This window comes from Sinocyclocheilus anshuiensis, unplaced genomic scaffold, assembly GCF_001515605.1.
Source record: "Sinocyclocheilus anshuiensis isolate Anshui unplaced genomic scaffold, SAMN03320099.WGS_v1.1 scaffold67, whole genome shotgun sequence".
In the NCBI taxonomy this organism is placed as follows: Eukaryota; Metazoa; Chordata; class Actinopteri; order Cypriniformes; family Cyprinidae; genus Sinocyclocheilus; species Sinocyclocheilus anshuiensis.
Window position 1 is genome coordinate 2,328,827 of NW_015552546.1, and position 27,897 is coordinate 2,356,723.

The window sequence follows — 27,897 nt, forward strand, 5'->3', positions numbered from 1 at the left end:
GGACGGTTAGAGATGTCAGATTCACAACAGGCATCATAAATTGGAAATGTCATGTCAGAGTAAGGAAACACTGGTGCACATGTAAACGTAAAAAATCACAAATCACCTGAATTCTGTCCGCTCTGCTGGCTGACATCGCCATTGCTCTGTGGGGTGGTTTTCTTCAAAATGTAAATAAATGGAAAAAAGTAAAGTGTGTTAGTGAAGAGCCAGCACTTCAAATTAGCGGTAACAATGCTAAAAAGAGGAAGGCAATTGCTCGCAGAGATTACATCTTACCTGATCAGATCGGCGTGTGCGTTTCATAATTTCCTCAAGGCGCTGTGACAGACAAGATTCAGATAACATTTAAACCCTGCCATTACCTTAAAAAGCACTCAAAATGAAATTAGCTTACCTTCTTCCTCTCCATTCTCTCAGCCTCCTCTTTCTGGAAGTGTTTCTCTCTCTCCAGACGCAAACGCTCTGCCTCTTCTCTCTGGCGAGCCTCCTCTTCCTCTTTCTAAACATACAGAGCCACAAAAAACACATTTAGAAAACGTTTACATATAAAAATGTATAAAATCAGCATGCATTTACTTTAGGGTTGTCAAACCTAACATGTTACTGAGATTAATTACATGTTTAATGCTAGCCAGCACACATATTATAAAAAGTGGCTTTAGAAAATATTGCAGCATATTGTTTGTTGTATTTCTATATCATTAACCATAAGCCTTAATCTATGCCCTACAGTACACAATGAATGCATATATTATGCATATAATATGCATTATATATGTATTTTATAGTAAGACATTAGCAAATTACATAAATATACACACTACCATTCAAATGTTTGGGGTTGATAAGATTGTTTAATGTTTTATAAGCCTCTTCTGCTCATCATGGCTGCATTGATTTGACAAAAAATACAGTAAATACAAAAATATTGTATAATATTATTACAATTCAAAATAACTGTTTTCTATTTAAGAATATTTATTCCTGCAATTTACTCCTGAGATTAGGGTTGGGTATCGTTTGGGTTTTTTATGATACCGGTGCCAAATCTATACTTTTAAAACGGTACCGGTGCCTAAACGGTACCTGAACCGATACTTAAAAATAAATAATAATAAATAAATAAATTACCCAAAATAGGATGGATTGGCCATTATTGAGCACTATAAACACATTTAATGTCTGTTTCATTCATACTGGACGCCAGAGGGCTCAAGAAACATGTCTCATTATCATCAATGTTAAAAACAGTTGCGCAGCTTTATTTTTTGTGGAAACCATGATACATTTTTATTCAGGATTCTTTGATAAATAGAAAATTCAAAACAACAGTCCAAAAGAACTTTAAGTAACTTTTGATAAAAGTGTCTGCTAAAATGCAAAAATGTAACAGCATTATTTGCAATATAAATCTTTTGTAATATTCTAAATTATATCGTTATAAATCAATTTATTGCATCCTTGCTAAATAAAACTATTACTTTAAAAAAATCCAAACTTTTGAACGATAGTATATATATAAATAAATTCTCCTTAAATTCAAGAATTATCTACCAAAATGTCATGAGATTAATCACGATTTTTATAATCTATTTACAGCCCTAATGTTCACTAGTTATCTTACTGAAGCACGCAGTGAGTGCTGAGTGTTTATTGATCAGTCTGGAGTGATTAATGAATGAGAATGTTGTGTACACCTGTTTCTGCAGGCGTTCAGCTTCCTCTCTCTCCCTCTGTGCTTTCTCCTCTTCTAAACGCTTCGCCTCCTCCTCTCGTCTCTTCTTCTCTTCTGCCTGCCGCTGTGCCTCCTCCTCTCTCTTCACCCGCTCCTCTGCCTTCCTGCGGGCCATCTCCTCCCTGCTGCGCCTGCATACACACAGGCACATAATGATTTCAAAATTTCTATCAAAATAAATGCGTGTTTGTTGCTTTGGTTTGGCTGTGTCTTACACACACACCTTTCAGCCTCTTCCTGCTGTCTCTTCTCCTCCTCTTCTCTTTCTCTTTGTTCTCTGGCCTGCCGTCGTTTCTCAGCCAGCAGACGTGATGCCTCCTCAGGATCTGTTGTGCCTGCAGAGGGCCGTGTTGTTGGAGGACTTCCAGAACCTTCTACAAAACCAGAAAAAGGTACAGGAGTAGAATAAATGATGCAAATTTAATTGAACTTGATGGTTCACTAATGGTTGTATGGCATTACAGACCAGCAGAAGGCTCCGGTTTAGTTGCAGGAGACTCTGGTTCAATTTTGGGAGGTTCTACATCCTCTTTTTTGGCCCCCTCTCCTTCTGGAGTTGCTCTCGGGCTCTCTGATGTCACTCTGTTAGGCCTGAGATTGCCTGGTGATAAGGACGGGTTACTAGGAGACAGACGAATTGATGCTGGAGGAGGTGGAGACCTGGACTTTTTGGGGTTAGGTGTCTTCTGAGGGGGTTTAGTAGTAGAGCCCCTGACGAACAGAAAACAACAACAAATCAATCAGTGAGCGAAAAGTAGTTCTTAAACTTCTATTTTAGTGCAGGTTTTATTATATAGACACTATTTTATTGTTATATATTTTAGTCTAAGTTTTAGCAAATATATTTAAGAAATTAATTTCTCGCAAATCCTGTAAGAGGAATTCTAACATCATAAAATGATTGATAAATAAATTTACAAAAAAAAAGTTTATTTTTATTTATATATACACTACTGTTCTAAAGTTTGGGATCAGTAAGACTTGCAATGTTTTTTAAAGAAGTCTCTTATGCTCATCAAGGCTGCATTTATTTGATCAAAAATACAGAAAAAAAAACAGTAATATTGTGAAATGGTATTACAATATAAAATAATGTTTTCTATTTTAATATACTTTAAAATAGAATTTATTTCTGTGATGCAAAGCTGAATTTCCATCAGCCATTACTCCAGTATAAAGTGTCACATGATCCTTAAGAAATCATTCTAATATGCTGATTTAGTATTAGAATTATCAATATTGGCCACAATTGTGCTGCCAAATATTTTTTTGGAAACTGCGATACTTTTTCAGGATTCTTTGATGAATAAAAAGTTAAAAAGAACAGCATTTATTCAAAATTGAAATCTTTTATAACAATGTAAGTCTTTGCTATCACTTTTTAGCAATTTAACACATCCTTGCTGAATAAAGGTATTAATTTCTTTAAAAAAAAGAAAGAATAAAAATTTACTGACCCCAAACTTTTTAACGGTAGTGTATATTGTTAGAAAAGATTTCTATTTTAAATATATGCTGTTCTTTTTAACTTTTTATTCATCAAAGAATCCTGAAAAAAAGTATCACAGGTTCCAAAAAAAAAAACATTAAGCAGCACAACAGTTTCCAACATTGATAATAAATCAGACATATGCTGAAAATTCAGCTTTGATCACAGGAATAAATTAGATTTTAATGTATATTAAAACAAAAAAAAATTAAATTTTCCATCGTAATAATATTTCACAATATTACTTTTTTTCTGTATTTTTGATCAAATAAACACAGCCTTGATGAGCATACGAAACTTCTTTAATAAAAAACATTAAAAATCTTACTGATCCCAAACTTTTGAACGGTAGTGTATATATTTCCAGAATTAATGACTTGCTTGACTGAAGATTGGTTCTAACAGAAAAGGAAAATCAATGATTATGTAAATGTGAATTTATTTTTGGTTTCTAAATTTACTAAACCTGGTGGGCTGTTTATAAAATATATACACAAATTTTCAGTCTAAAAAAAGCACTGTTGATACTTTTATACTTATATATTATATTATTCTTTACAATCTTGTTTTCATCTTAAAAATGGCATTTATACCTGTTGGGGGATGGATTGGTGACCCTGCTGCGATGACCGACAGGTGAAGGAGATCTCTTGGGTGTGAACAGACTCAGATTGGTAGTGGGATATGCCAGGTTACTCCATGACTTTCTCACATTGTCCTTATCCTTCCTGTCAATCTGCCCAATGAAACACACAAAATACATCCTTTGAGAGACATCTACCGTACTTCCATACTACATTATACAAAGATCAACACACTTCAATTGGTTTACATAAGCAAGTAAGACTTTTAAAGCATATGGCACTTGCACAAGCACAAACAAATAACACAATTACTGTACAACAATAACTAATCTTGTGTGTTTACGCACCGGCAAATTCTGGGTGGTCTTTCTGCGAGCGCTGCTGTCCAGAGGGATGAACCCTGCTCTGATTGGTCTCTCAAGATTAAGGCCTGCTTTGATTGGTCGCTCAGCACTGCGTGACTGGATGGACTTGAAGGACATGGAGCTCATTGGATGACAGGAGGCTGAGCGAGGACAAACGGGGGTCACTGTACCACAGGCAAGTTTAACCAACCGACCAGGGAGTATTATGGGATAAATAAATTGATTCAATATGGACAAGAGCAGCGACAGGGAGGGAGGCAGTTGTGCAAAAGAAAAGGGTTAAAAAGGGGTGAATGAGTGATGAAATAGTGGAAAGGGAAGAAAAAGAAAGTGTGTATTAGTATCTACAAAGCTCTATGAAGAAATTAGGCAACATCATCCATCACTGTAGGGAGGACAATCTGAAACCTGTTCAGAATGGCATACTACCATACTATTTTTGCAGTATGCATGATGTATACTGTGCTTAATGGGTACATTTACTGCATGCAAGGAACTGAAATTGCCAAAATATTAATTATACAGCCAGAACACACGGAGTGGCATATTATATCCTATAATGCAATGCACTAGATATTTTTGGCTTGACAAATGAACTAGAAACAATATGTGATTCTACTATGCCTTTAACTAATTATTTGATTTGACTGAAATTGGAATAAAAATGCAAAATACATTTTTTAATTCAGAGACAAAAACTGGACATCATTTAGGCTTACTACAATAAAAATAAAATGTAATGAGGTTAACAACATTGCATACTTATTGTTTGAAATATGTATTCACACTGCAAAGCGTTTCACGCATGATTATAAAAACAGCAGGCAGTAAATAGTATGGCACAGTATGCAGTAAACAGTGAGGTAGTATTTCATTCTGAACAACACAGACACTTTAATTCCTGAGTCAAAGATGAAGCTGTTGCCCATGTTAGAATTTAATCAGTTGATAACAGCATCCCCAACCAGAAAAAAACACCAAATGATTAGCAAGAAACACAAGCCACTGAGAGATTAGCTTAGCATCAGGTCCATTTGTGCGCACACATGCGTCAGTTTAAGATGAAGTTGGCAGCAACTGGGCAAGGCTGTCACTGAGAGAAAAGTCTGTCTAAAAAGGGTGGACTTTCCAGAAACAGCCCTCACTGTTCTACAGTACTCTCATTCCCTTCTTTCTCTGCTCTCTTTCTTTGTACATACATGTGTGTTCACAATAAAATGTCCTGAAGTTCTGCTATTGTATAAGTATCAGTTGCAAACAGAGTTAAAGCTACTTTGAAACTGCAGTCTCAATGTGGCAGAATACCTTTAAGATTTCTCAGCTTAGCTTAAGAAGTATTTGAAGCACCAACACGTTATTTTATACATTTGAATTGAAAAAAATTAAAATGGCTGGCAAAAAAAAGGCACAAAGCAAATTTCCCATCTTATCTGTATGAAAGCTTAACCCCACCATGGAATTGAATATTTAAAAAGATAACTTGCAATTACAAGCTAAAAACCACTAATTGTGAGTTTATATCTTGCAATTTAGACTTGTTTTCCTTAGAATTCTGATTTTACATCTCGCAATTATGTTTGTTTTGGAATTAAAAAAAAAAGTTTAAAAAGTACATTTGACATTTATCTCAAGTTTTCTCACAATGCAGATTTTTCTTCTAGGAATTGCTTACATCTCCCAATTTTGACTTTCTGTCCCATAATTATGAGAATTATGAGATAAAAAGTTAGAATTACCTTCTTTATTTAAGCAATTACCTGCTTCTCCAGACAAAGACATGGCGCTGCGACTCCTGGCCAGGTAGGAGTGTGTTGGTGTCTGTAGTCGACTGATCACTGTATTCTCCCATGCAGTAAGAGGCATGCGACGCATACCTGGACAACACACATGCACATTTTCTCTTATATACTGCCATCGTTATTGAAAGGAAATATTTGGTTGTCCAGGGACAAAATGCTAAAAAGTAGTTTGCACATGCAACAGCAGAGCAACTGACACAGATGCATCACATGTGTTCATAGTATCATATGCCCAGAATAGGTTACCTATTTGCATCTGCTGGTGATAGTGAATCATGCATGTTTTATGTAAAGTTCTATGTTAAGCGAGACTGACCAATAAAGGAAATACAGGATTTTTTTACCCTAAACGTAACCACTAGCAGAAAGACAACATGAAACTGCAATTGCAACCCATTTAAAGGAATAGTTTATGCAAAAATGAAAAGTTGCTGCAGATTTACTTAACCTTAGGCCATCCAAGATGTACAGTAAATTAGTTTTTTGTATTGAAACAGAGGACTATTTTAGCTGGAAGCAACGGTTTTAAGCTAAAATGTTTTAATTATGGATTTGTTTCTTGCAAACATGCAGCTTTTCACTTCACAAGATGTTAATTGATGGACTGGAGTCGTATGGATTACTTGTGGATTATTGTGATGTTTTTATCAGCTGTTTGGACTCTCATTCTGACGGCACCCATTCACTGCAGAGGATCCACTGGTGAGCAAGGGATGTAATGCTAAATTTCTCTAAATCTGATCTGATGAAGAAACAAACTCATTTATGACTTGGATGGCCTGAGGGTGAGCACATTTTCAGCAAATTTTAATTTTTGGGAGAACTATTTCTTTAAGTTAGACCAATAAATAAAATAAAAACAGGGTTTGTTACCATAAACTTAACCACTTGTGGAAAGACAACATGAAACTACAATCACAACCCATTTAATGTGTGTGATATTTTTAATTGAGAGAATATTTTTGGGCAGGACCTGATGTTATCCATCAGGATTCGATTGGACCATGAAAAGTGAGTTTGTGAGTTTATGAAATTAATATTATTTGGTCCACCCTACATACCCTGTCACTCAGCAAAAAAGTAATTTCAGTAACTACATTATGATGAAAAACAATGTCAACAATTTGCTTCTTTAAAATAAGATGCACTGATAAATTGTGCACAATTTGACATTAAAAAAATAATCTATTTTGATTTCATGTTGTCTTTAAAAAAAGGTTTCCAACTGCTGAAGGAAAAATGCATGCAAGAACTAAATATCAAAACATGTTAACAATATAGTCAAATCAAGCATGCAGCATGCACACACAGTAGAACTTTTTCCCATTATTGTTATAGCCAAATTATTGTTTGCAAATGAATAAATCATTTAAAACTTTTATAAACTAACTTGTATAAACTAACATGCAATATTTGTAAATACTGGAAGAGATCACATGACTCCAGAGTTCTGTGTAACCAGGGCTCAAGACTGAAAATTACAAATTACAGAATTGTGTGATTACAGACTTATTTTTTAGAAGCACTTGGTCATGCTCACATTGTGTAGATGCAATGGTAATGCCTACATTGAAACAGAATATGCACTTCATTGAGTGCAAAGCTTCTTACTTGAACACGTCACTTCTCATCCAACAGTTACTGTGTACTGTGAAGGAGCAAAAGGCATGCATTTTAAAGAAATGTAATATATGTGTAACTGAAGTCACATATTGACAAAAAAGTTTTGTAATTGATTGTTCTGTGAACTGTTCATTCAGGGTTTTTTTTTTTTTTTCATTTATGATTATTTTATTTGTAGTCTGGAGCCCCAGACAGCACAGGTTTGAACCCAGTAGGAGAGCATCAAGAAAGATTCCTGGATTTCTGAAATCCACCTGCTGGTTTGTCCTGAGGTATCTTCTCTTTGGAGATTTGGGATTTAGATTGTGTTTTTTTAATCAAGCAAGACGACGAGAGAGATGTCTGCTTCTGTAAGGCTTAGACGGTACAGCACAATCACACAGCACACAAATACACACACACACAAAGACAACATCAATTGAACATGGTGATTCTTGGTAAACTATTCAAAAAGAAAACAAAAACCTAATTTGGCTATGTGATTGATTGTGTAAAACGTAAAGAGATAGTGTGCGTGTTTACCTCTATCTGGTGAATTCAGCAAGGTGGCTGAGGAAGATGACAGGCGTTTGGAAATGACTGGATCTGTGGGTTTGGACAGATTCATAGTGGAGACTGACCTTCTGTCAGTATCTACAAACACACAGATGCAAGATACAACATCAGATGCACACCTTAAAGGCATAATACAGACAAATGCACTAAAAAAAAGGACTAAAGGGAGATAGAAAATGAGGAAGAGGGCATAAGAGGCTTTACTAAGACTTTTTCTACTGTGTGTTTACCTGCAGTTTAGGGATGCTAATTTTTAAGTTAGGAAAAGTGCTTAGCTACCTATACTAAAGACTACAGAGGATGACGGCACACTCATCTGCTTAATGCTCACAATCTGCCTTCCATCTGTGTGTCCCAGAATGGACAGACACATTGACGACTTTAAAACTAGCAGGACATCTGTGATGTCTTTTAAACACTTTAAAAAGTATCTAACATCACCAATATCGACATTACCAAACTTTAAAGGGGTCATATTATAAAAAATAAGATGGAAAATAAAAAGACATTGATGTACAAAACTAGTCAGTATTTTTTTTTTAAGTGATCTAAAGGCTTAAGTTTTAATGCTTGAAATTAGTTTAGTAGTCAAAAAAAACTGAATTTTTTTATTTACAAAACTATTTTACTACAGTTAGCATCTATATATTAACCATCAAACATTACAGGTCAATACATATAATATATTCATCTTAAAAGTGTAATAGCAAAAAAGAAAAACCTAAATGAATGAATAAAAGCTGAATGACTATAAATAAAAAAAAAGTGACAAAAAGATAAATGGCCCCTTTGAAACAGAAACTACAAAATAGCTAAATTCACATCTTACATACTACTGGTTAAGCAGTTTGTGTTTCTGGTTCCATGCTAACTGCTGACAGGAAATGAAAAGAAATCTAAATCATTTATGGGTGATGCTACAAGCTTTAGCTAATGCTGCTAGTCTGCTGCTCTACACTGATTATTATATTCACATTTCGATCGAAACTGCTGCTGACACGCCAAGCTGTAAACACCATGATAGTGCTCCAGCCCAGCTAGATCCAATGAAAAGAGAGCAGAATCATCAAAACCTGAGAGATAAAGATAGAGAGAATAGAGAAGGATGGATACAGAACCATACAGAGAGAAAGAGAAAGAAAGATATTGATGGAGCAGTAAATAAAGGAAACAAAGGGAGTGTGCGGTGAGCTCATGGCTCTGAGTCAACACATGTGAGCAGAGCATAAAGAAATATGCTGTACTGCAAACAATATGAATTTATATTTAAACATTTTAAAAAGTGCTAATATTAGGACTTTAAATCCTGAAAAACAGGCTAAAGTGAGCTTGTAACTTGGGTTGCGCAATTAATCGAAAAGCAACTGAAAACGCAATACAAAAAGTTTTAAGGGCTTCCTGGATTATTCCAACTAAATAAAAGTTTGACTGTTTTACATTTGAAAAGAAATGAAGACAGCCATAAATCTTAGTATTTATACTAAGATTACTTAAATCTTAGTATTTATACTAAGATTTTTACTAAGATACTTTCATTTTCATTTTACAATTCTATCTGCACTGTTAAATAAACTTATTATTCTATTATTATTTTTCTTAAATACATAATTTTTTAAATTACAGAGAAATTACAATAGTCATTTCTTATTTAACAGTAATAATAATTATGTCATGTTTCAAATTGAAACTGCAAATTTTAATCAGGAAAAAATATTTTTTTTGCCTACATTGTGCAGCCCTAGAATGTATTACAGTAATGTATTACAGTAACAATGTTTTGCACCAGCAAGCAACTTACTTGGGTTCAAACATTCCCAGTATTTGATTTGTGTGTGTGTGTGTGTGTGTGTGTGTGTGTGTCTATTTTATTGTCATCCAGATAAAAGTTGATAGTATGAAAACGGGAATATGTTATAGCTCACCTCTATACAACAAGCAACATCATCTGATGTGTGAGTATTTTTACATTTTCCAGAATCTCTTTATACAGTATAACCATATTGATCATTCTGTGCACATGTGTGTTTGTTTACCGTTGTTGTGTGAGGTGCTGGCGGAGAGCGTTCCACCCCAGCTCCAGCGGTTTGACTTGGGCCTGGCTCTCGGACTCCTCTCCATGGTCCTCCTGATAACAGCCTCATACCGGACCTGGAACACACAAACAGACTTTCTCATTCTGGAGAGCATTTAATTGGTCAAAAATGTCCTTTTTATTTTGTTTTTCAAGAATTTATCCTGTATGTCCACCCTCTAACACAGTGGTTCCCAACCCTGGTCCTGGAGGCACCCCAACACTGCACATTTTGCATGTCTCCTTGTTGGGAACCACTGCTCTAACAAACGCACACCACTTTTTACAAAATGTATGGTTCGCCTTTAGTATTTCCTTTGCAATAATAAAAAATGGTCTCTGTATATATTCACAGTTATGACAATGTAATGCAGGTTCTCAACCACCTTCTCCTCCTCTAGTTTCTGCCGTCGTTTCTCCTCCACAGCAACGCGTCTCCTCTCCTCCTTCACTCGCTGCTCTTCCAGCTTTTTCCTGCGCTCCTCCAGCTGTCTCTCATGAAACTGTCGGGCTCTTTCCTCTCTCTCCAACCACTTGGAACCCCGTACAGCTGCACATACACAATTCAGTTCAAGTTTATTTGTTTAGTGCTTTTCACAATACATCATTTTTTTAAGCACTTTTAAAGAAGAATCGTGTTTCAATGTTACAATTAGGAAACATCAGCCAAACCTGAGTTTATCAAGGTTACCTCCATGTGTAATATGCAACTATAAGATAACGCATTATGCAACACTTTGAATGTGTTCAGCAGAAATTACAGCTTATTCTTGTAATGATTAGGCTATAATATAAGAAAAATATTTGACAGCTTTATATGTCGATCCAAAGTTGGCATCATCTAGAGTCTTTGCACATGTTGGCGTCATCTGAAATCTTCACAAATTAATTTCCTTAATCAAGAAAAGGATTTTTCCTGGTAGCCCTATAACTCTATGGCAACTATAAATTTAGAAATGCCTGCTGAAAAATGGGATTTGTTTATAATTTCAGCTCTTTCTAGTGCAAGTTTTCTGTTGGAAGGAATTCTGGAAATCATTCTACCTATCAATCTACCCATCCATTGTTCTATCTATTTGTTCATAAGACCAATAAACATTTAAGTTCAAGGCTTTTTAACTTTTCTCTTAAAAACTTTGTTTTTCAATTGTTGGAAAAAGGCTGTTATTGAAGGATGGGGCAGCACAACTATATTAGACTCCACAATCCTCAAAAATTGTTACTCAATTCACAAAAATAAGCTGATTATAACAAAAAAAAAATCTGTTTAATGCTACAGCTCAGAGAAAAGGTGGAAAATGGTCATGTGAAAGTGAACCTCAGGGGAAAATGATCAAATATGAAGAAGGCCAGATGTTAATAATTGACATTGTTGATTATACATTTCATTATCATCCAAGCACTTCAGTAAAGTAAGCATAATTAATCCACCAATCTCTCTCTGGCCTCTCTGTCCTGGCCTCTAACCCCTTACATAAAACTGGGTGTCCTGGTAACCACCTCGCCAAGAGTTTACATAACAACTGCACCTCGCCACAGCAACCTGCCCCATCCAGTTAGTCATGCAGTTACGGACAGAAGAGAACAGACAGACACAAGAAAGAACAAAATGGGTAAAATCAGCAAGAAATGTAACCCTTTACATGGTGAAGAAGGTTTGTTTTGACATACAAATTCACATGATTTACTGAATTATATGAACAATACATGAACATCTAACTTTGCTTTTAGACTACACTTTTTACCCATTAAGACTTTGATTAGGACTGAGCGAGTCTCTGATCAAAGGTCATTTCTACAGCATCTGTGTGTTTTCATAGTAAACCACTGCGACTCTTCAAGGCAACATGACATCATGACCGAGCATATGACCTCAAGTACTTTCATAATAATTGCCTTTGTTCATGTGATGCCTTTTAGTCCCACCAAAAGTATGACATGCGTGAATGCCATTTCAGTCGTGCCTGGAAGTGTATCAAGTGTAAAAGCTAATTATTGCTATTTGTGAGAACTAAATGTCAAGCTGTCAATGTGACGTTACAGCTGTGAATGTTTAGTTTTTAACATTTTGTGGGTGAAGAATAGCTACAAAAGAACTACTCATATAGACCCATTATGAGGTCTCGCATGACCAAACTACATTTCCCATCATTCTCTGAGGGAGCACAAGAGTGATTAAAAACAAAGTAGGCTTCAAAAACACACCAAATGTGCATACTTTGCCTGGTTTAGTTGTAGTGCCACTAAGAAAAACCAGCTGAAAGGTTAAAAGGAGAAATATGAAATTGCCCAACGTGTCACTTCTTTCAATGACAAAAATGCATATGACATGGTAATTACAATCAAAACCAAAATAATGTGACAATCAAAACCAAAATCAAGTCTCATTGTACTGAAATTCCCACTAAATATACTGCTTGATTCTGAAATATGTGTCACATTAAAGAAGTTAATTGTGTAGCAAAGGCACTTTCATGTTGTCTTTAATGACAACGTGTGCATGTTTGTCATACCATTCTGCTTCTCCAGCTCCTCCCTCCGTTTACGGGCGAGTCTCTGCCTTTCGTCATTCTTCAGCATGAGAGGCTCTGCAAACAAGCACACAAATGCTGGATGAGTTCTGAAAGTAAAGTTGGGAGATGTCTGCATATATGTACAGCTAGCAGTACGTGTGGTGTGTCTGACCTGGTCTGGTAACAATGTGTATCTCTGTAGGGCTGGGAATGGTGTAGGTGTACTGTCCAGAGGCTGATGAGTCCGGTCGACTCCATGACGACTTCTCATCTGCTCTGAGAAGGTAGTCAGAGCCTGAATGACAAAGACAGAGGAGAGAGAAGAGGGAAAACCCAAGCTGTTTATTCATCACTATATCGAGAATGAAGAAAAAGAGAAAGTGAAAATACACAGTGAGTGAAACACCCAAGACTATTGATAACTATCGTTATCAATTGCATTGATGGTCTAAATATTAAAATAAAACATGAAACATTAAATATATAATATATGATAATAAATATTAATATAATACAACTTATAAAACATTGAATATGGATAATGTATATATTATGAGGAATGATTTTACCATTTTTACACTATAATACTTTAAGTAAACATGCTAAAATGGCAAAGTGCCAAGAACTGCACACATACTAGTCTCATGTTGTCATTTCTAAACTGGAAAACTGAATGAAATTGGTTAATTCATTTTTTTTTTATAGAAATGTCATTTTTATTAGCACAGCGATTATCACAATGCATACTGCACCAAAGCATTGTCAAAAAGCAAAGTTGTGCACTCTACATACTGTTGATTTACTCAAAGACCCTCTCACACTCTTTTAGGAAGTGACTGTAAGAAGGTTTATGACCCGACAGACCTCAGCCTGGGCAGTAAACATTTCCTTGAAAACAGGTGCCAGATAGGCTTATGAATCCATGGGTAAACATATAAAGTATATGGCTTGAGAAGGTTTAACCATCTACAGACAGAAAGTGTATTTGTAGTGTTACTATAGTCAGGTCTCTACATCTGCAAGCTTCCTGTGATCAGCAACACGTCAGAATCAGCAAACTGGTTAAATTGTGTTATTGATTCCCCCTCTATAAAACCAATCAACCTCCCACTGTGTGCGTCATCACACGCATCAATCAATAATAGTTATATGTTATCTTGTTGTGCATCATGCTTTTTCATACGAACTTACGATACAGAAATTGCAGACACAACATCCTTCAATTAACTTGGTTATGTATCTTGTTTCAGAATAATATCCTAAATACAAATGAGGTACAAAGCCATTTCTGTAGCAATTGTAACATTCAAAATTCAAACATGTTATAAGCAGCTTCAATAGCATAAAAAAGGAAAACTATAGCCGTCCTATACAGGTGCATCTCAATAAATTAGAATGTCGTGGAAAAGTTCATTTATTTCAGTAATTCAACTCAAATTGTGAAACTCGTGTATTAAATAAATTCAATGCACATGTTGAGATAGTGAATTGGTGGGTTTTTGTTAAATGTGAGCCAAAATCATCACAATTAAAAGAACCAAAGACTTAAACTACTTCAGTCTGTGTGCATTGAATTTATTTAATACACGAGTTTCACAATTTGAGTTGAATTACTGAAATAAATGAACTTTTCCACGACATTCTAATTTATTGAGATGCACCTGTACATAACACCCACATGCTAGTGTGTATTATAGTTCCCACAAACTGTGATCTTTAAACAGTGCTACCCATAATTCCACAGTGGGGGAGGAGGGGATGAACAAGCCATGGGCAGATGGTGTGTCTAGACGAGGAGAGAATAGATAAAGGACAAAAACAATCAAAAAGAACATTTGAGCAAAAATCATTGATGACTCATGCCAAAAACAAAGCATCCTTTTCTACCTAATAAACCTAATGGTCCTATGATTTCAACGCAAAAGGAATCCAGTCATAAAACTAAAACTTAATCAAACAGATGAATAAATCAAAAGTAGGGCTGTATAATTAAATTGCTATATGGACTAGTGTCTTTGAATATTTAAAAGACTGCTACTAAAATAAGAAGTCTTTATGTTCTCTGTCTCAGAGTGAATGAAGAATCAGTTTCATCTACTACACATACTGAAGCATGCATCTGATGAGGACATGAAGGCATGGGCTTCATCTCCAGAGCTGCTCTGACAGTCACTTCACCGACATTTCACCATTTCATTTGATAAAAACTACTGTTAAATACACACAGACATTCAAGGCTCTTAACTACAACCCATCAAAATAAAGGTTTACCTAATTAACAGAAATATATCAATACTATATAGTAGAATGTTCTAATAACAATAATACAATTTATTCAAACATGATTATTTTAAGAAATAATCACACAATCTTTTTACATTCATGTTTTAATTTAAACTGTAAACCTCTGTAATGCAGCACTGTTTGTGAAAAAAAAAAGAAAAAAGAAACATTTCCATTTGATTACATTTAAAAAAAAAAATTTGTTTGATGCATTTATTGATTACCACCATATTGGATAAACAAACAAATTTGCATTAAAAAAAAAACGTTCAAAAAAATGTTTTTTTTAATGATTTAGGAATTCAGAAATATATGACAGAAAATAAAATGTTTCATAATACACGTTTGAATGCCACATAAAATCCCAATTCCTTCATAAAAATAAAAAATAAAAGCTAAATTGTCTGAGAATTTTATGAAAAATTCACTTTTGGAAAACATACATCCTAAAGAGGTTCCATGACTTTAGGATGCTGTCTACTCAGGCAGCTCATTACGTGTTAGAACAGAGCTATTGTGATATTATTCAATCTATTTCCGTGTGTGATCCCTGAGGAGATGGAACCGAAACGGCCGTCACTTGCTCTAGATTCCAGGACAATGTTGCTCCTGATTTATCCCAGGCCAAACTCTGTCTGGCCCATTTTACCCGCTTTCCAGAAATGCAAGATATCACCTTTCTGAGACAAACAATGGCCAAGGTCTCAAATGAATACTGAGGGCAATTTCTGAAATTACACCATTCCAGAAAAAGGAACAAATCTTAATAAAAGTCATCATTGTTTCACATTTCATTCAGAAAGGATCACCTCAGTTTCTACCAGCTCTGAAAAGAAACACACAGACCTCATTACTACAGTAATCTAACCTGGAGTTATCAGTTCTCCACTGAGACTTATTATAAAGCAGCATACATGTTTATCAATCCCTAAGAGAATGTAAAGCCTAAAAATGAGTCTCTATGTGTGTGTGTGTGTGTGTGTGTGTCAAGGCTTTTGCTCATTACTTGATGGTAAGGGAGACCCAGTGGTGTTTAACCCAGAAATTACCTGACAGCAAATCTGAAATCGCAAGCTTAAACTTCAAACTCCAAGCTTTATGCGGCTTATAAAACTGCAAAAAACAATCCTAAACATCTGCTACATCACTGAAACGCTAATGGTTTGATCTTTGGTAAATGTCATTAATGGCAGCCAAGTGTGACTGAAATCATCCGACATATGCACCATCTAAACAAACACCAGGCTATTGTGACTTTAACCTGACACCCGTGGGGCGTGTTTGTGTGAACAACTGATTTTGCCTTCATGTAGCTCGCTAATAAAGGCTTTTCATTTGACCCATATATGCCCAAGGGATGCAAAAACAATCAAAGCTCTGAACGAAGTCAACATCAACTAGTCTATACTTCTTAGGTCAAAAGATAGACCTGTTTGCATAGTTACAGTACCATGAAACCGTTCCTCTCGAGATTAGACATAAAATGCATGAACTGAGCCTGTTCTGGGAGGTTTTGAACACTTTCTCTAGCATTTTCTCTCCATTCCAGCACAGGACATAAAATTCTACCAGCTCATGAACCTTTGCTCTGAGGCCCATGCCTGATTAGCTTACTAATCTGTGTCCTGAATGCTGGGCTGCGCAGGCTGGTTAAGTATGTAGTGACAGCAGAACAGAATAAACAAGAAGAGAACACAGACACCAACCACCTACAGCAGCAATCAGTATTAATGAAATCATATTAAGGTAGTTACACAAACTTTAGAATGTTCAGTTATTTAGCCAACAAACAAACTAATGATGAACAGGGCTCAACATATGACAGCATACAGGCTTTGTTTAAAAACAACAATAGCTAGTTATTAAGTCAAAGTCCAAGAAGTGTAGTTAGTGCACACTGACTCCTATGGAAGCCTGCTTCTACCATGAAATTAAAAAAAAAAAAAATTATAAATGAATGCAATTGTGACTTTTCTCACAATTTTGACTTTTTTGTCTCAAATCTGAATTTACATCTCAGAATTACCCTAATTTTATTTATTTTTTAATCTGTGGTGGAAACAAGCTTCCGTAGACTCTATTTCAAAGTAAGCACAGTCAAATTATCCACAAATTCATAGTATGCTGCAGTGAGCATATACCATAGATTATGTAGGTTAAGGAGGATTTAAGGAAATATCCTCCATTCGGGCTATCTGATATTCAAATAAGCGCAAACAGATAGATAGGCAAACTAAAATACAAACACAGGCACACATGCAGTGTGACACAGCAGTAGCCCTTTTATTTTTTTACTGCTGTCGATGTTGTCCATGTTGGCTCTGCTGTGAACGGTTTCCATGCCAGTGTGTGCAGCAAAGAAGAACTGCCGAGGTCCGAAGACAAAACATCGGATAAATGCTATGTAAATCAGGAGCCTGCTTTTGTTACACAAGATAATATAATGGAAGGGAGAAGAAAGATACCTGTTAAAACTGAACGCTTGTTTACCATCTTACTAGGCAATTTTGTATGCGCTGCAAAATCTCGATTTGCACACCATCCATCCAAAATAATATCTGAGATTAGGATTAACGCGTCACACATAACATTGCAAAGAGTCTGAATGGTGTCCAGTGGCCTGTAGCACAAAGCCAGTTTCAGTTTTTACTCAGGTAAGTTCATGTTTAGTTTGAGCAAACTCTTTGAGTTTTCGGGCTCAAGAAGATGGGTTGGTTTTGAGCGGGTTTAATCACTATGGTAACTTGCACTACACGGTCAGCTACCCTGCTCCGGAGCAGGTTTTATTCTGGGTTAGAGATCACAAACCCAAACCTGACCAATCAGCTATGAGCAAAGTGACAAATATCTGATGCAATGAAGCCACTCCCCCGTATCTCTTGCTCCAAATTAAAGCAGTTTACAGTCAAAGAATTTTAGAGACAAAATTGTACAAATTATTAATTGTAATTGTTTATAATTCATATAATATATTCATATAATTATTATATGAAGTGGCAATTAACTTTAAGCTTCGTATTTAAATTAAATATTATACACACACACATACATATAAGCTTTAATATATCCAACTTAATATGACTAAACTTATACTGTTTTCCTTTTGAGCTCTGTGTGAAACTATATATAATAATTACATTCAGTTGATTCCTTTGCATAGTCATATTTTCTTTCTGCTGCCAAACTTTGGCTGCAGCAGAAGTGTTTATTCCTGCCTTGTAAATGCATTTAAATTTATTACATTTTTAATAACGACATCTCTTAATCTCGAGCAGAAAAGTGAATTGCGCCGACTCTCGCGAGAATTGAATCCAAGTGACGCTTTGCTGATGCGCTCCACATTCCAGGTGATTGGCTGTTTGACGCACGTGTCACACTTTCAGGTGCACGCGCTCCAGAGTTAATCACAAACTCTGGTTCAAACTCTGATTTGACAGAGAACGTTTGTGAGAGCTTTGTGAGCCTGGTGAACCTGATCTGAACCAGGTTGGTTTTGTTGGGTTTTGTCAACTCAAAACTTACTCTGCAACTCTTAGTTTGTTCATCTCACTTCGTGCTACAGGCCACAGGAGCATCTTCCTGTTTCCCAGGTGTCAGATGATCCAACTTTAGGGGCAAAGGTCAGAGTTGAGCCTTGTGTCTCTGACCTTGAGTTCACTTGCTTGTGAGAAGACTGACGTATGAAATCAAATGCGACCAATAACATGTCCTTACCCCCTACAGCACATGCTTTAATCCGGGTAAATGGCAAACGTCTTCACGTGGCACAATCACATCTACAAACACAATCCAGAAACCAACAGGACAGAGCACCTTCTGTTTGATTAATGTGAGCAAGTAACATAACTCAGCTAAACAGTTATGCTATACTCATGGATACTATCAAAGTTTGATTTTGGTGAGGAACTGCTTCATTTAGTGCTACAAAGTTAAACCTGAACGACTTCCGGTGACCATCATTAACCTGCAAAAAGGGCTCCAAAAAAGTGCAACCCAAACCTGACCAATCAGCTATGAGCAAAGTGACAAATATCTGATGCAATGAAGCCACTCCCCCGTATCTCTTGCTCCAAATTAAAGCAGTTTACAGTCAAAGAATTTTAGAGACAAAATTGTACAAATTATTAATTGTAATTGTTTATAATTCATATAATATATTCATATAATTATTATATGAAGTGGCAATTAACTTTAAGCTTCGTATTTAAATTAAATATTATACACACACACATACATATAAGCTTTAATATATCCAACTTAATATGACTAAACTTATACTGTTTTCCTTTTGAGCTCTGTGTGAAACTATATATAATAATTACATTCAGTTGATTCCTTTGCATAGTCATATTTTCTTTCTGCTGCCAAACTTTGGCTGCAGCAGAAGTGTTTATTCCTGCCTTGTAAATGCATTTAAATTTATTACATTTTTAATAACGACATCTCTTAATCTCGAGCAGAAAAGTGAATTGCGCCGACTCTCGCGAGAATTGAATCCAAGTGACGCTTTGCTGATGCGCTCCACATTCCAGGTGATTGGCTGTTTGACGCACGTGTCACACTTTCAGGTGCACGCGCTCCAGAGTTAATCACAAACTCTGGTTCAAACTCTGATTTGACAGAGAACGTTTGTGAGAGCTTTGTGAGCCTGGTGAACCTGATCTGAACCAGGTTGGTTTTGTTGGGTTTTGTCAACTCAAAACTTACTCTGCAACTCTTAGTTTGTTCATCTCACTTCGTGCTACAGGCCACAGGAGCATCTTCCTGTTTCCCAGGTGTCAGATGATCCAACTTTAGGGGCAAAGGTCAGAGTTGAGCCTTGTGTCTCTGACCTTGAGTTCACTTGCTTGTGAGAAGACTGACGTATGAAATCAAATGCGACCAATAACATGTCCTTACCCCCTACAGCACATGCTTTAATCCGGGTAAATGGCAAACGTCTTCACGTGGCACAATCACATCTACAAACACAATCCAGAAACCAACAGGACAGAGCACCTTCTGTTTGATTAATGTGAGCAAGTAACATAACTCAGCTAAACAGTTATGCTATACTCATGGATACTATCAAAGTTTGATTTTGGTGAGGAACTGCTTCATTTAGTGCTACAAAGTTAAACCTGAACGACTTCCGGTGACCATCATTAACCTGCAAAAAGGGCTCCAAAAAAGTGCTAGGGGGTCCACAAAAAAAGCAAGAAATAACCAAATATGTAAATGCTTTAATAAAAAAAAATATGGAAAAAGTGAAGAAGCACTATAGAAATATTTTTCAAAAATTCTAATATGGAGAAATAAGTATGGAAGCCCATTTCTGCCAAAGATTAAAATAAAATAAGATCATTGTGACCTTTTTTTTTTTTCACAAACTTACGACTTCTGAATTAAATTCAGAATTGTGAGATAAAAAGTAAATTACCCTTTTTTATCCCATGGCAGAAACTTGCATTAAAAAGATACCCTGAAAACTAAATAATAAATTTAAATTATTTGCAAAATACATTTTTATGTATAATTTAAAAATTTACATATTACTTAAATAATATTTAGCTTTAGCACAATGAAAAATTGTTTACTTTTGAAAGCATGTTAACAAAACATCTACAATGTACATTTGTTCATACACAAAATTAATATTGCACTTTTTATTACATTCTAAGAACGGTTTCCTTGCAAAGAGGATCATCATATTTGGGGGAACTTGGCATTAAAAAAAAACTTAAAAACATCTGGTCTAGGAAACAGTGAAATGCACATCACTGACAGCTCTTACCTTGAATCTCACTCATAGTTTTGGAGAATACTGGAAAACCTCATGCAAACCTCTTGTCTACATCACCAAGGAAGACATCCTAATCCAATTCGTCCAAAGGATGCAACATCCATCATAGGCTGATGATTATGTGTGTGCTCATTCATGGTCAAATAAAGAGAGGAATATGGAGACATGGATGAGAAAAACTGGACTTTCACCCAACCCCTTCAATCTGAGACTGATCGAGAGGAGATAGTAGATCCCCCTCTTTGAGCGTGTAAATGTGAGATTATAAATCACAATTGTGTGTGTGATTGCTGTGTGTGCAGTACAGAACAAATACAAGATTAAAGAGAGAGAGAGAGAGATCAGCGATTAGAGTGCAATTCTCCACATGGCGCCAGAATACGTGTGTGTGTGTGTGTGTGTGTGTGCGCTCGTGTATATTGGGGCGGGAAGGCTCAGAGATCTGAGCAGCTTAGCTAAAGCTAAAGCTAAGCTTACAGAGAGCAGAGGAGACTTACCCTCACCAACCAGTACAAGACAAATCAAACAGGACCCAATTTAACCCATTATATTATTCCGGGGTGTGTTAGACAACATCTAAAAGGATTTCACACCACCTAACATTCAGAGTAATGATTCATCGAAACAATGTGAAATGATAGAAACTAATATGCAAGTCAATTTGAGTCAGAATTTTCACATGGGTTTCAATAAAGTAGACCTATAGTTTCTTTAACTTAACACCTTTTCCCTTGAATGCAGTTTTTCTCTCAGCAAGTGATCCAATAAGCAGCTTGGACACATTTAGTGCACTGTCTAGACTTACTGCCCTTCCTCCCCTGCAAAACAACGGGGTGCTAGTTTATCCAATGAGCACTTTGGGAAATGTACAAGAAATAAACCACAGCATAGCAACACAGTATCAGAGTACAGAACAAGGCTACATTCACATTCAGTATTTGGGCTTGACAACTGCACTTACTAACAGGCGTGACTGTTGAAATGTCCTGTTCGTACAACAGCTAAAAAAAGACCTGCTCAAATACTGAAGGCCCTTTTCACTTAGGACTGGGTAAAAAATTTTTTTCAATTTTAATCGATTCTCATATGTAACAAACGTTAGTAGATCGGGAAGGAGGAGGCGGGAACCGGCGAACATTTAAACATAACTTTAATAATAAAATGAACACAAAACTGAAAATAGCAAACAGAACCAAAACAACAACATAAAATCCAGGCCTGGTCCTCTCGCGTCCAACACTGTCGTCACTCCTCTTTTTATTCTTCCGGAGCTCCTCCGTGGGACTCGAGACTGGTGAGTGACAGGTGTCGCTCATTATCATTAACTCCACCAGCCTCACTCCGTTCCCACCCCACTCGTCACATACCCCCATCGCCCCTCGCAGGCCGGGGGGTACTCCCGAGTAGGGATGTTCATTTTAACCAATAACCGACCGTAAGAATTTTGACCGATTAATACAATAAGTTAAACGTTTTTTTTTTTTCAGTAATTTATCAAAATATTTAAAAAGGTTTGCTGCATGGTTAAAATATGCTACGCGTATAAAAAAAAATGTTTTTAGAGAGAAAAAAAACAGTCGCATTGTATTATTTCATTCAGAAATAGGCCTAATGCCGACGCGAAATGTTTACAAACATTATAATAAACACTGTAAAAATATAGCTAGGCTATTTTAGTTCCCCTCACTCCACAACAAAGCCTTTCAATTAACAGTAGGGATGTAACGATTACCGGTTTGACAATAAATCGTGATAAAATACCCCACGGTTAGTATTACCGTTTCATATTTTAATTATCACTATAACCGTATTTGATTACCGCGATTTGAACAACTGAGATAAATAAATACTGTCCAGCACAGGGCTCCAGAGTGCGACCAAATGGACGCATTTTGCCATCATTTTTTCGGCCAGTGCGACTACATTTTGTTTGCAGTCGCACTGGCGCGACCACCGCATTGTTTAACTCATAAGCGCTGCCATATCTGTTGCATATGAGAAACATCAAATGGCAAACGAAACTGAAAGCGTAACGAAACCGCACTACTCGTTTGAACTGCGCAGCGCTTATAGAGTGTAGAGCCTGGTTTATACTCGCCGCATCAGCACGAGCGCGAAGGTGCGTGCAGCAAAAATGATGCTAAACGTTCTGTAATTTATTAGTCGGTATATATTACAGCATGTGGTGTATGCCATGCCTCGTCTTGTTAGCTAGTTTGTCATTGTATCTTACTGTTTTATTGTTGTTATGCTTTTTAATTAAGAATAACAACGAATCCATCTTTTGTTTTGGACTTAAAAAGTGAAATATGTATAGATGTATGTAAGCAAATCAGACAAATATCTTTTCTTGTAAAACGTGACACCAAGATCGCGAATTCGAAAGTGAAAGCATCCGAAGCCCGGCTTATAACATAGCCTAGCAAAAGAGAAACTACCGTTCACAAAATTTAAATCACAAATAATACTGATGAAAAAGAAGGGGTTGAATGTTAACCACTTTCGTTTTCATACAACTATAAACTATGATAAAAGTTCATCAGCATGCATTGATTGATCCCTAAAAATAAAAATATTGCGTAAACAACAAGCCAAAACAAATTAATTAATAATCTTGTCGGTTAACGGTTAATAATCGGTTAATGAGCATCGGTTGTCGGTTAGGAAAAATAACCGAAATGAACATCCCTACTCCCGAGACTGCACTCTACTCCCCCCCTCCCTGGGGGGAGCCGATCACGGCGGCCGCGGCGTACCCTGGGGTAAGGACAGACGAGGTGAGAGAAAAGGAGATGGAAGGATGAGGAGAGACAGAGACGAGAGAGGGGAGAGAGGAAAAGAAAAAAAATTCTCAGACACACTGCCGTTGGTCTTCAACCAGCTGAGACGCTCTTACTCGCGGTGCCATGCGATGGTACTGGACATCTTTGGTGAACGGCCCGACACTCCTCCACCTCCTGGTGGATGGCGATGGCTCCTCCGGTCGAGTGCAGCCGGCAGCAAGTCCCCCGTTCCCTGCTCCTCCCCAAACATGGCGAACGGCGCTGACTCCTCCGCTCCCTCTCTGACAGCAGCCACCTCCTCAACCCAGGAGCACGGCAGCGAGCCCTCCGTCCCACCTCGTCTTCCATCGTTCCAGCACCACCACCTTGGGCAGCCACCGGTGGTCTCCGCTTCTTCCTGCTGCCCGATCTCCTCAGCACCGCAATCCCCCTCAGCAGTGAGGGCTCTCTGACAGCGTGTCCCTCCTTCCTTCCGGGTTTCGGCACCAATGTAACAAAGTTCGTAGTCACGGGAAGGAGGAGGCGGGAACCGGTGAACATTTAAACATAATTTAATAACAAAATAAACACAAAACTGAAAATAGCGCGACAGCCCCTCACGGACGACTGCCGCGCACAAACAGAACCAAAACAACAAATAGTCCAGGCCTGGTCCTCTCGTCCAACACTGTCGTCACTCCTCTTTTTATCCTTCCGGAGCTCCTCTGTGGGACTCGAGACCGGTGAGTGGCACAGGTGTCGCTCATTATCATTAACTCCACCGGCCTCGCTCTGTTCCACGGCTCTCGGCCCCGCCCCCCTCGTCACATCATGTTTAAAAAAATAATATTGATGCTTAAATCCAAAGAATCGATTAGTCTTGCTTGTTTTCAGTTAATGAACGGAACATTGTAGCAAGCCTCCCATCCAATAAATCACAATAAACTTGTGCTTTGTTACGTTTGTTATCAAACAGAGTCTCAGATTTCAAATTCTATTCTATTATATTCTGAATAAAAATAGAATAACATTCTATTCTATTCTATTTTTTGATCAAATTCTATTTGATTTCAAAGTCTATTTTATTACAATATTCAAACCATCCAAATACCATTTTGGCAATGTTTAATGTTGAGTGATAAATCACTGTAGAGCTTCAGTTCAAGAGAAACGGCAGTGTGAAACACACATGAACTTATCGTCTCCTCCGCTTTAACACCAGTTACAGCATGAAATAAACATGAATGAACATCCGAAGGTTTGTTAAAAGAAAGAGTACAATGGTACTGTATATCTGTATAATGTCTCATGTAATCACTGAATCAGAGGTTTAACCACTGATGCACCATCTAAACAAACGTCATTATAACAGCTTGTAAACAATGTCACAATTACCTCAGAAAAAAAAAAACATATTCAGTGACCATAAACTAAGGTGGCCAGACGTGCCACTTCCAATAGAAACATTCGGCACAGGATTTCTAAATTGCCTAAAATAACCAGGTGTTGGTTGTTTGCGACTGGATCTAAAATCTCTAAACGGCACACTGCCAATTTCTCCATTTCTGAGTTACCAGAACCCCACAAAAAAATCTGAACATAGCCTAAGAGTGTATGTGTGTAATGCCTCCAGCATTAGCTCCAGTGAGGCAGTGGTGTTTTGAGTTCAGAGGGATTTTTGACCCAGCCGAGTATAGTCTTGTGACCCAAATCTGAGCATGTGAAAAGCCAAACGGGAGACAGACCTCATAGGTTGAAGCATGTTTGCTTTACATTTTAATGTTAGGTGATTTGATTTAGGCTACTTGTCATTAGAAAGCTTACATAGAAGTGATTCCTCATAGAAAGAGATCTGTCATTTTAGATCTAGAAATGAAAATACTGAACGGGAGCATTAACCTACATCCCTAATTCACATGTAAAGCCTTTAGCCTCAGTCCAAACAGTCCCATTCACCTTTATGTAGATCCTTCCAGTCAGTTTACAGAGCTGTGCTGTTGTTTACATTTCACTTCCTGGTGGTCATGTGACCCACCCACAGCCCAGGCCATCCTGTCCAACTTGTCAGTCATCTGTCATTGCTGCAGCGACAATGGGTGGGGCAAAACAGCCACTCCCAACCAGTAAAGAGAGCAAAAATCTTTTCCTGCTCAGTAGAAGCGGTGCTAAAATTGACACTCAAGACTGATAAACGTGTTTTGCTCCACTTCAGTGTAATAGATATGATGCTGACGCTCACTCTAGACTCACTGACATCATTCTCAGTCTGCATTCACAAAACTGCCAATAATACTCATTTAGGCAAACAAATACTAGCAGAAATCAGCTTACGAGGACACTCAGAGCAAAACAAAATAACTGAAACAACCTGATTAGCCAGTAAAATGAACTAATTACTTACAATTATCTAACTGAACATTTAAAAACATATTTTTGTAGTCAAGAATGAGTGGTTCAGAACTCACTAAGGATGGGTTATTATATTATCTTATCGTTTGTGATATACCGGTAAAAATTCTCCCCACGATAAGAATTAGTCTTCCCGTGATAATAACGATAAAGTCTAGTTGTTGACATATTTCTGTGTGCGACGACTGTGTGGAGTGATGTGAAGGAAGGCAGACACGAAATTGAGCAGCTCCTTCTACAATCTGGAACAGGTTTGGATAGGGCTGTACAGTGCTACAAAAATCGGTCTGAGACTTGAGTAAATGTACTACAGCAGCACGTGTGCGATACAGTTTTACATGTGTATGAGTTGTTTACAAACCTGTTGTCCAACAAAGATATTATTTATTGACGTGCTTTTTCTCCATATTAACTTCATAACATAGTCGAGTGTTTGAATAAACTTATTTTTGTGATCAGACGTGGTTTCGTATCACAGAATAAGGCAGAAATCATACTATTTTATAGCATTATATACAGTGATAAAGGCTATGTCGATTAGCATTGCATTATAAATATACTTTATCCTTATAAAAATACCCAAGATTGCTTGAAGAACACAGATACCATATATTTTGTGCAATCGCATGTTTATCGTCTTCAGGTTTCCTGAGTTAAAATGTCTTTATCTGCGTTTTATTCAGCTACAGCGATCACTGGATACCTCTGTCCATATTAGGGATTTCCTGGGGATTACTTCTATGCATATGTGGAGTTTCTGCGCAAGGGCGCCCTCCGGCTTCCAGTATTAATTAAACAGTCATTACATTACGTGTGTACTGCTCACAACACCCTATTTTGGGTAAAAATAGGAAAGATAAGACTTTTCTCTAAAGAAACAGGATTCCCTAAATTATCGTCATTGATATCGTTACCGCAATAAATATCAGAAATTATCGTGATACATTTTTAAGCCCATATCGCCCATCCCTAGAACTCACAGGGCCTTAAAACCTTGTAAGCTGCCTAACTAGAATGTGCTTTTAAGCATCACACCTATGATGCTCAAATTTGCTTTGTTTTTAAGTTTTAAGGCTCAGCCATAGACAAATGCCAGTACATACGGACACAAACCTAAAAGAAACTATCTGAAGCGGTTAGCAACTGAGTATTAAGGCCACACTTTCCTTACGCACATTTAGTTACTGAATCAGGGCTCTAAAATAGGTTCTCCTGAATTCTTACTAAGACATTTTGGATTGCTTGTATTTTGGTTTTCATGAAGATTAAAATTTCAATGATTGTATGAGGGAAAATATGTTTCTGTAGAGTTTCACCCTTTTTTTGCAGTTTCACATAGTGACAAATAAATTTAAAAGATATATTCCATGTAATCTGTCAAAATAATATGTTATATTTATATAATTGTGTATATACATATAAACGACATAATATTCTATATTACATATAAAAACAGTAACGTTCGCACATCATTAACCCTGCACTGCTATGACACACACCAGTTCTGAAACACTTTTGCAAAATAAAAAACAGACACATTGATCACTTAATAGGCCGGGTGTTAGCTTAGCACCCCTGAGAGCAAAACCCCAGAGTGTTTTATATCAGCCTTTTTAATCTTTCCTATCCTGACCTCCCACGTACCTCCTCCTTTCCTTCGTCTCTTGCGGCTCCGTTGTCCCTCCTCTTCCTCAGCGATGGTGGAGAGAGATGGGATAGCTGACCTGCAGGCCTCCCTCCTCATCCTGAGGGGGGCCGGCATCCTCCCCTCCTCTCCTGTGCTTTTTTCTCTCAGTACCCAGCACTGCTAAGAGCTAGCACCCCACACATCTCCTCTGAATGATCTCAGATGATACAGCACACAGTAGGAAGAGTAACAGACACAGTAAGAAGACACAGCAAGAGCTGGAAGACGCGGCAAGAC

The 27,897-nt window shown here is 37.1% G+C and overlaps 1 protein-coding gene across 1 annotated transcript; it reads right to left on the reverse strand.

Moving 5' to 3' along the window:
• Positions 1-95: 95 nt before the first annotated feature.
• LOC107664129 (ensconsin-like) lies at positions 96-27,897 on the reverse strand. The gene is made up of 17 exons (XM_016454584.1): positions 27,618-27,897; positions 12,910-13,032; positions 12,738-12,812; positions 10,611-10,774; positions 10,187-10,301; positions 9,128-9,226; positions 8,121-8,231; positions 7,853-7,954; positions 5,934-6,050; positions 4,159-4,316; positions 3,821-3,963; positions 2,205-2,449; positions 1,962-2,112; positions 1,701-1,869; positions 398-502; positions 280-321; positions 96-161 (listed from the first exon to the last, which is right to left on the reverse strand). The coding sequence occupies exons 1-17, from the start codon at positions 27,733-27,735 to the stop codon at positions 96-98; spliced, it is 2,103 nt and encodes a 700-aa protein (XP_016310070.1). The 5' UTR covers positions 27,736-27,897.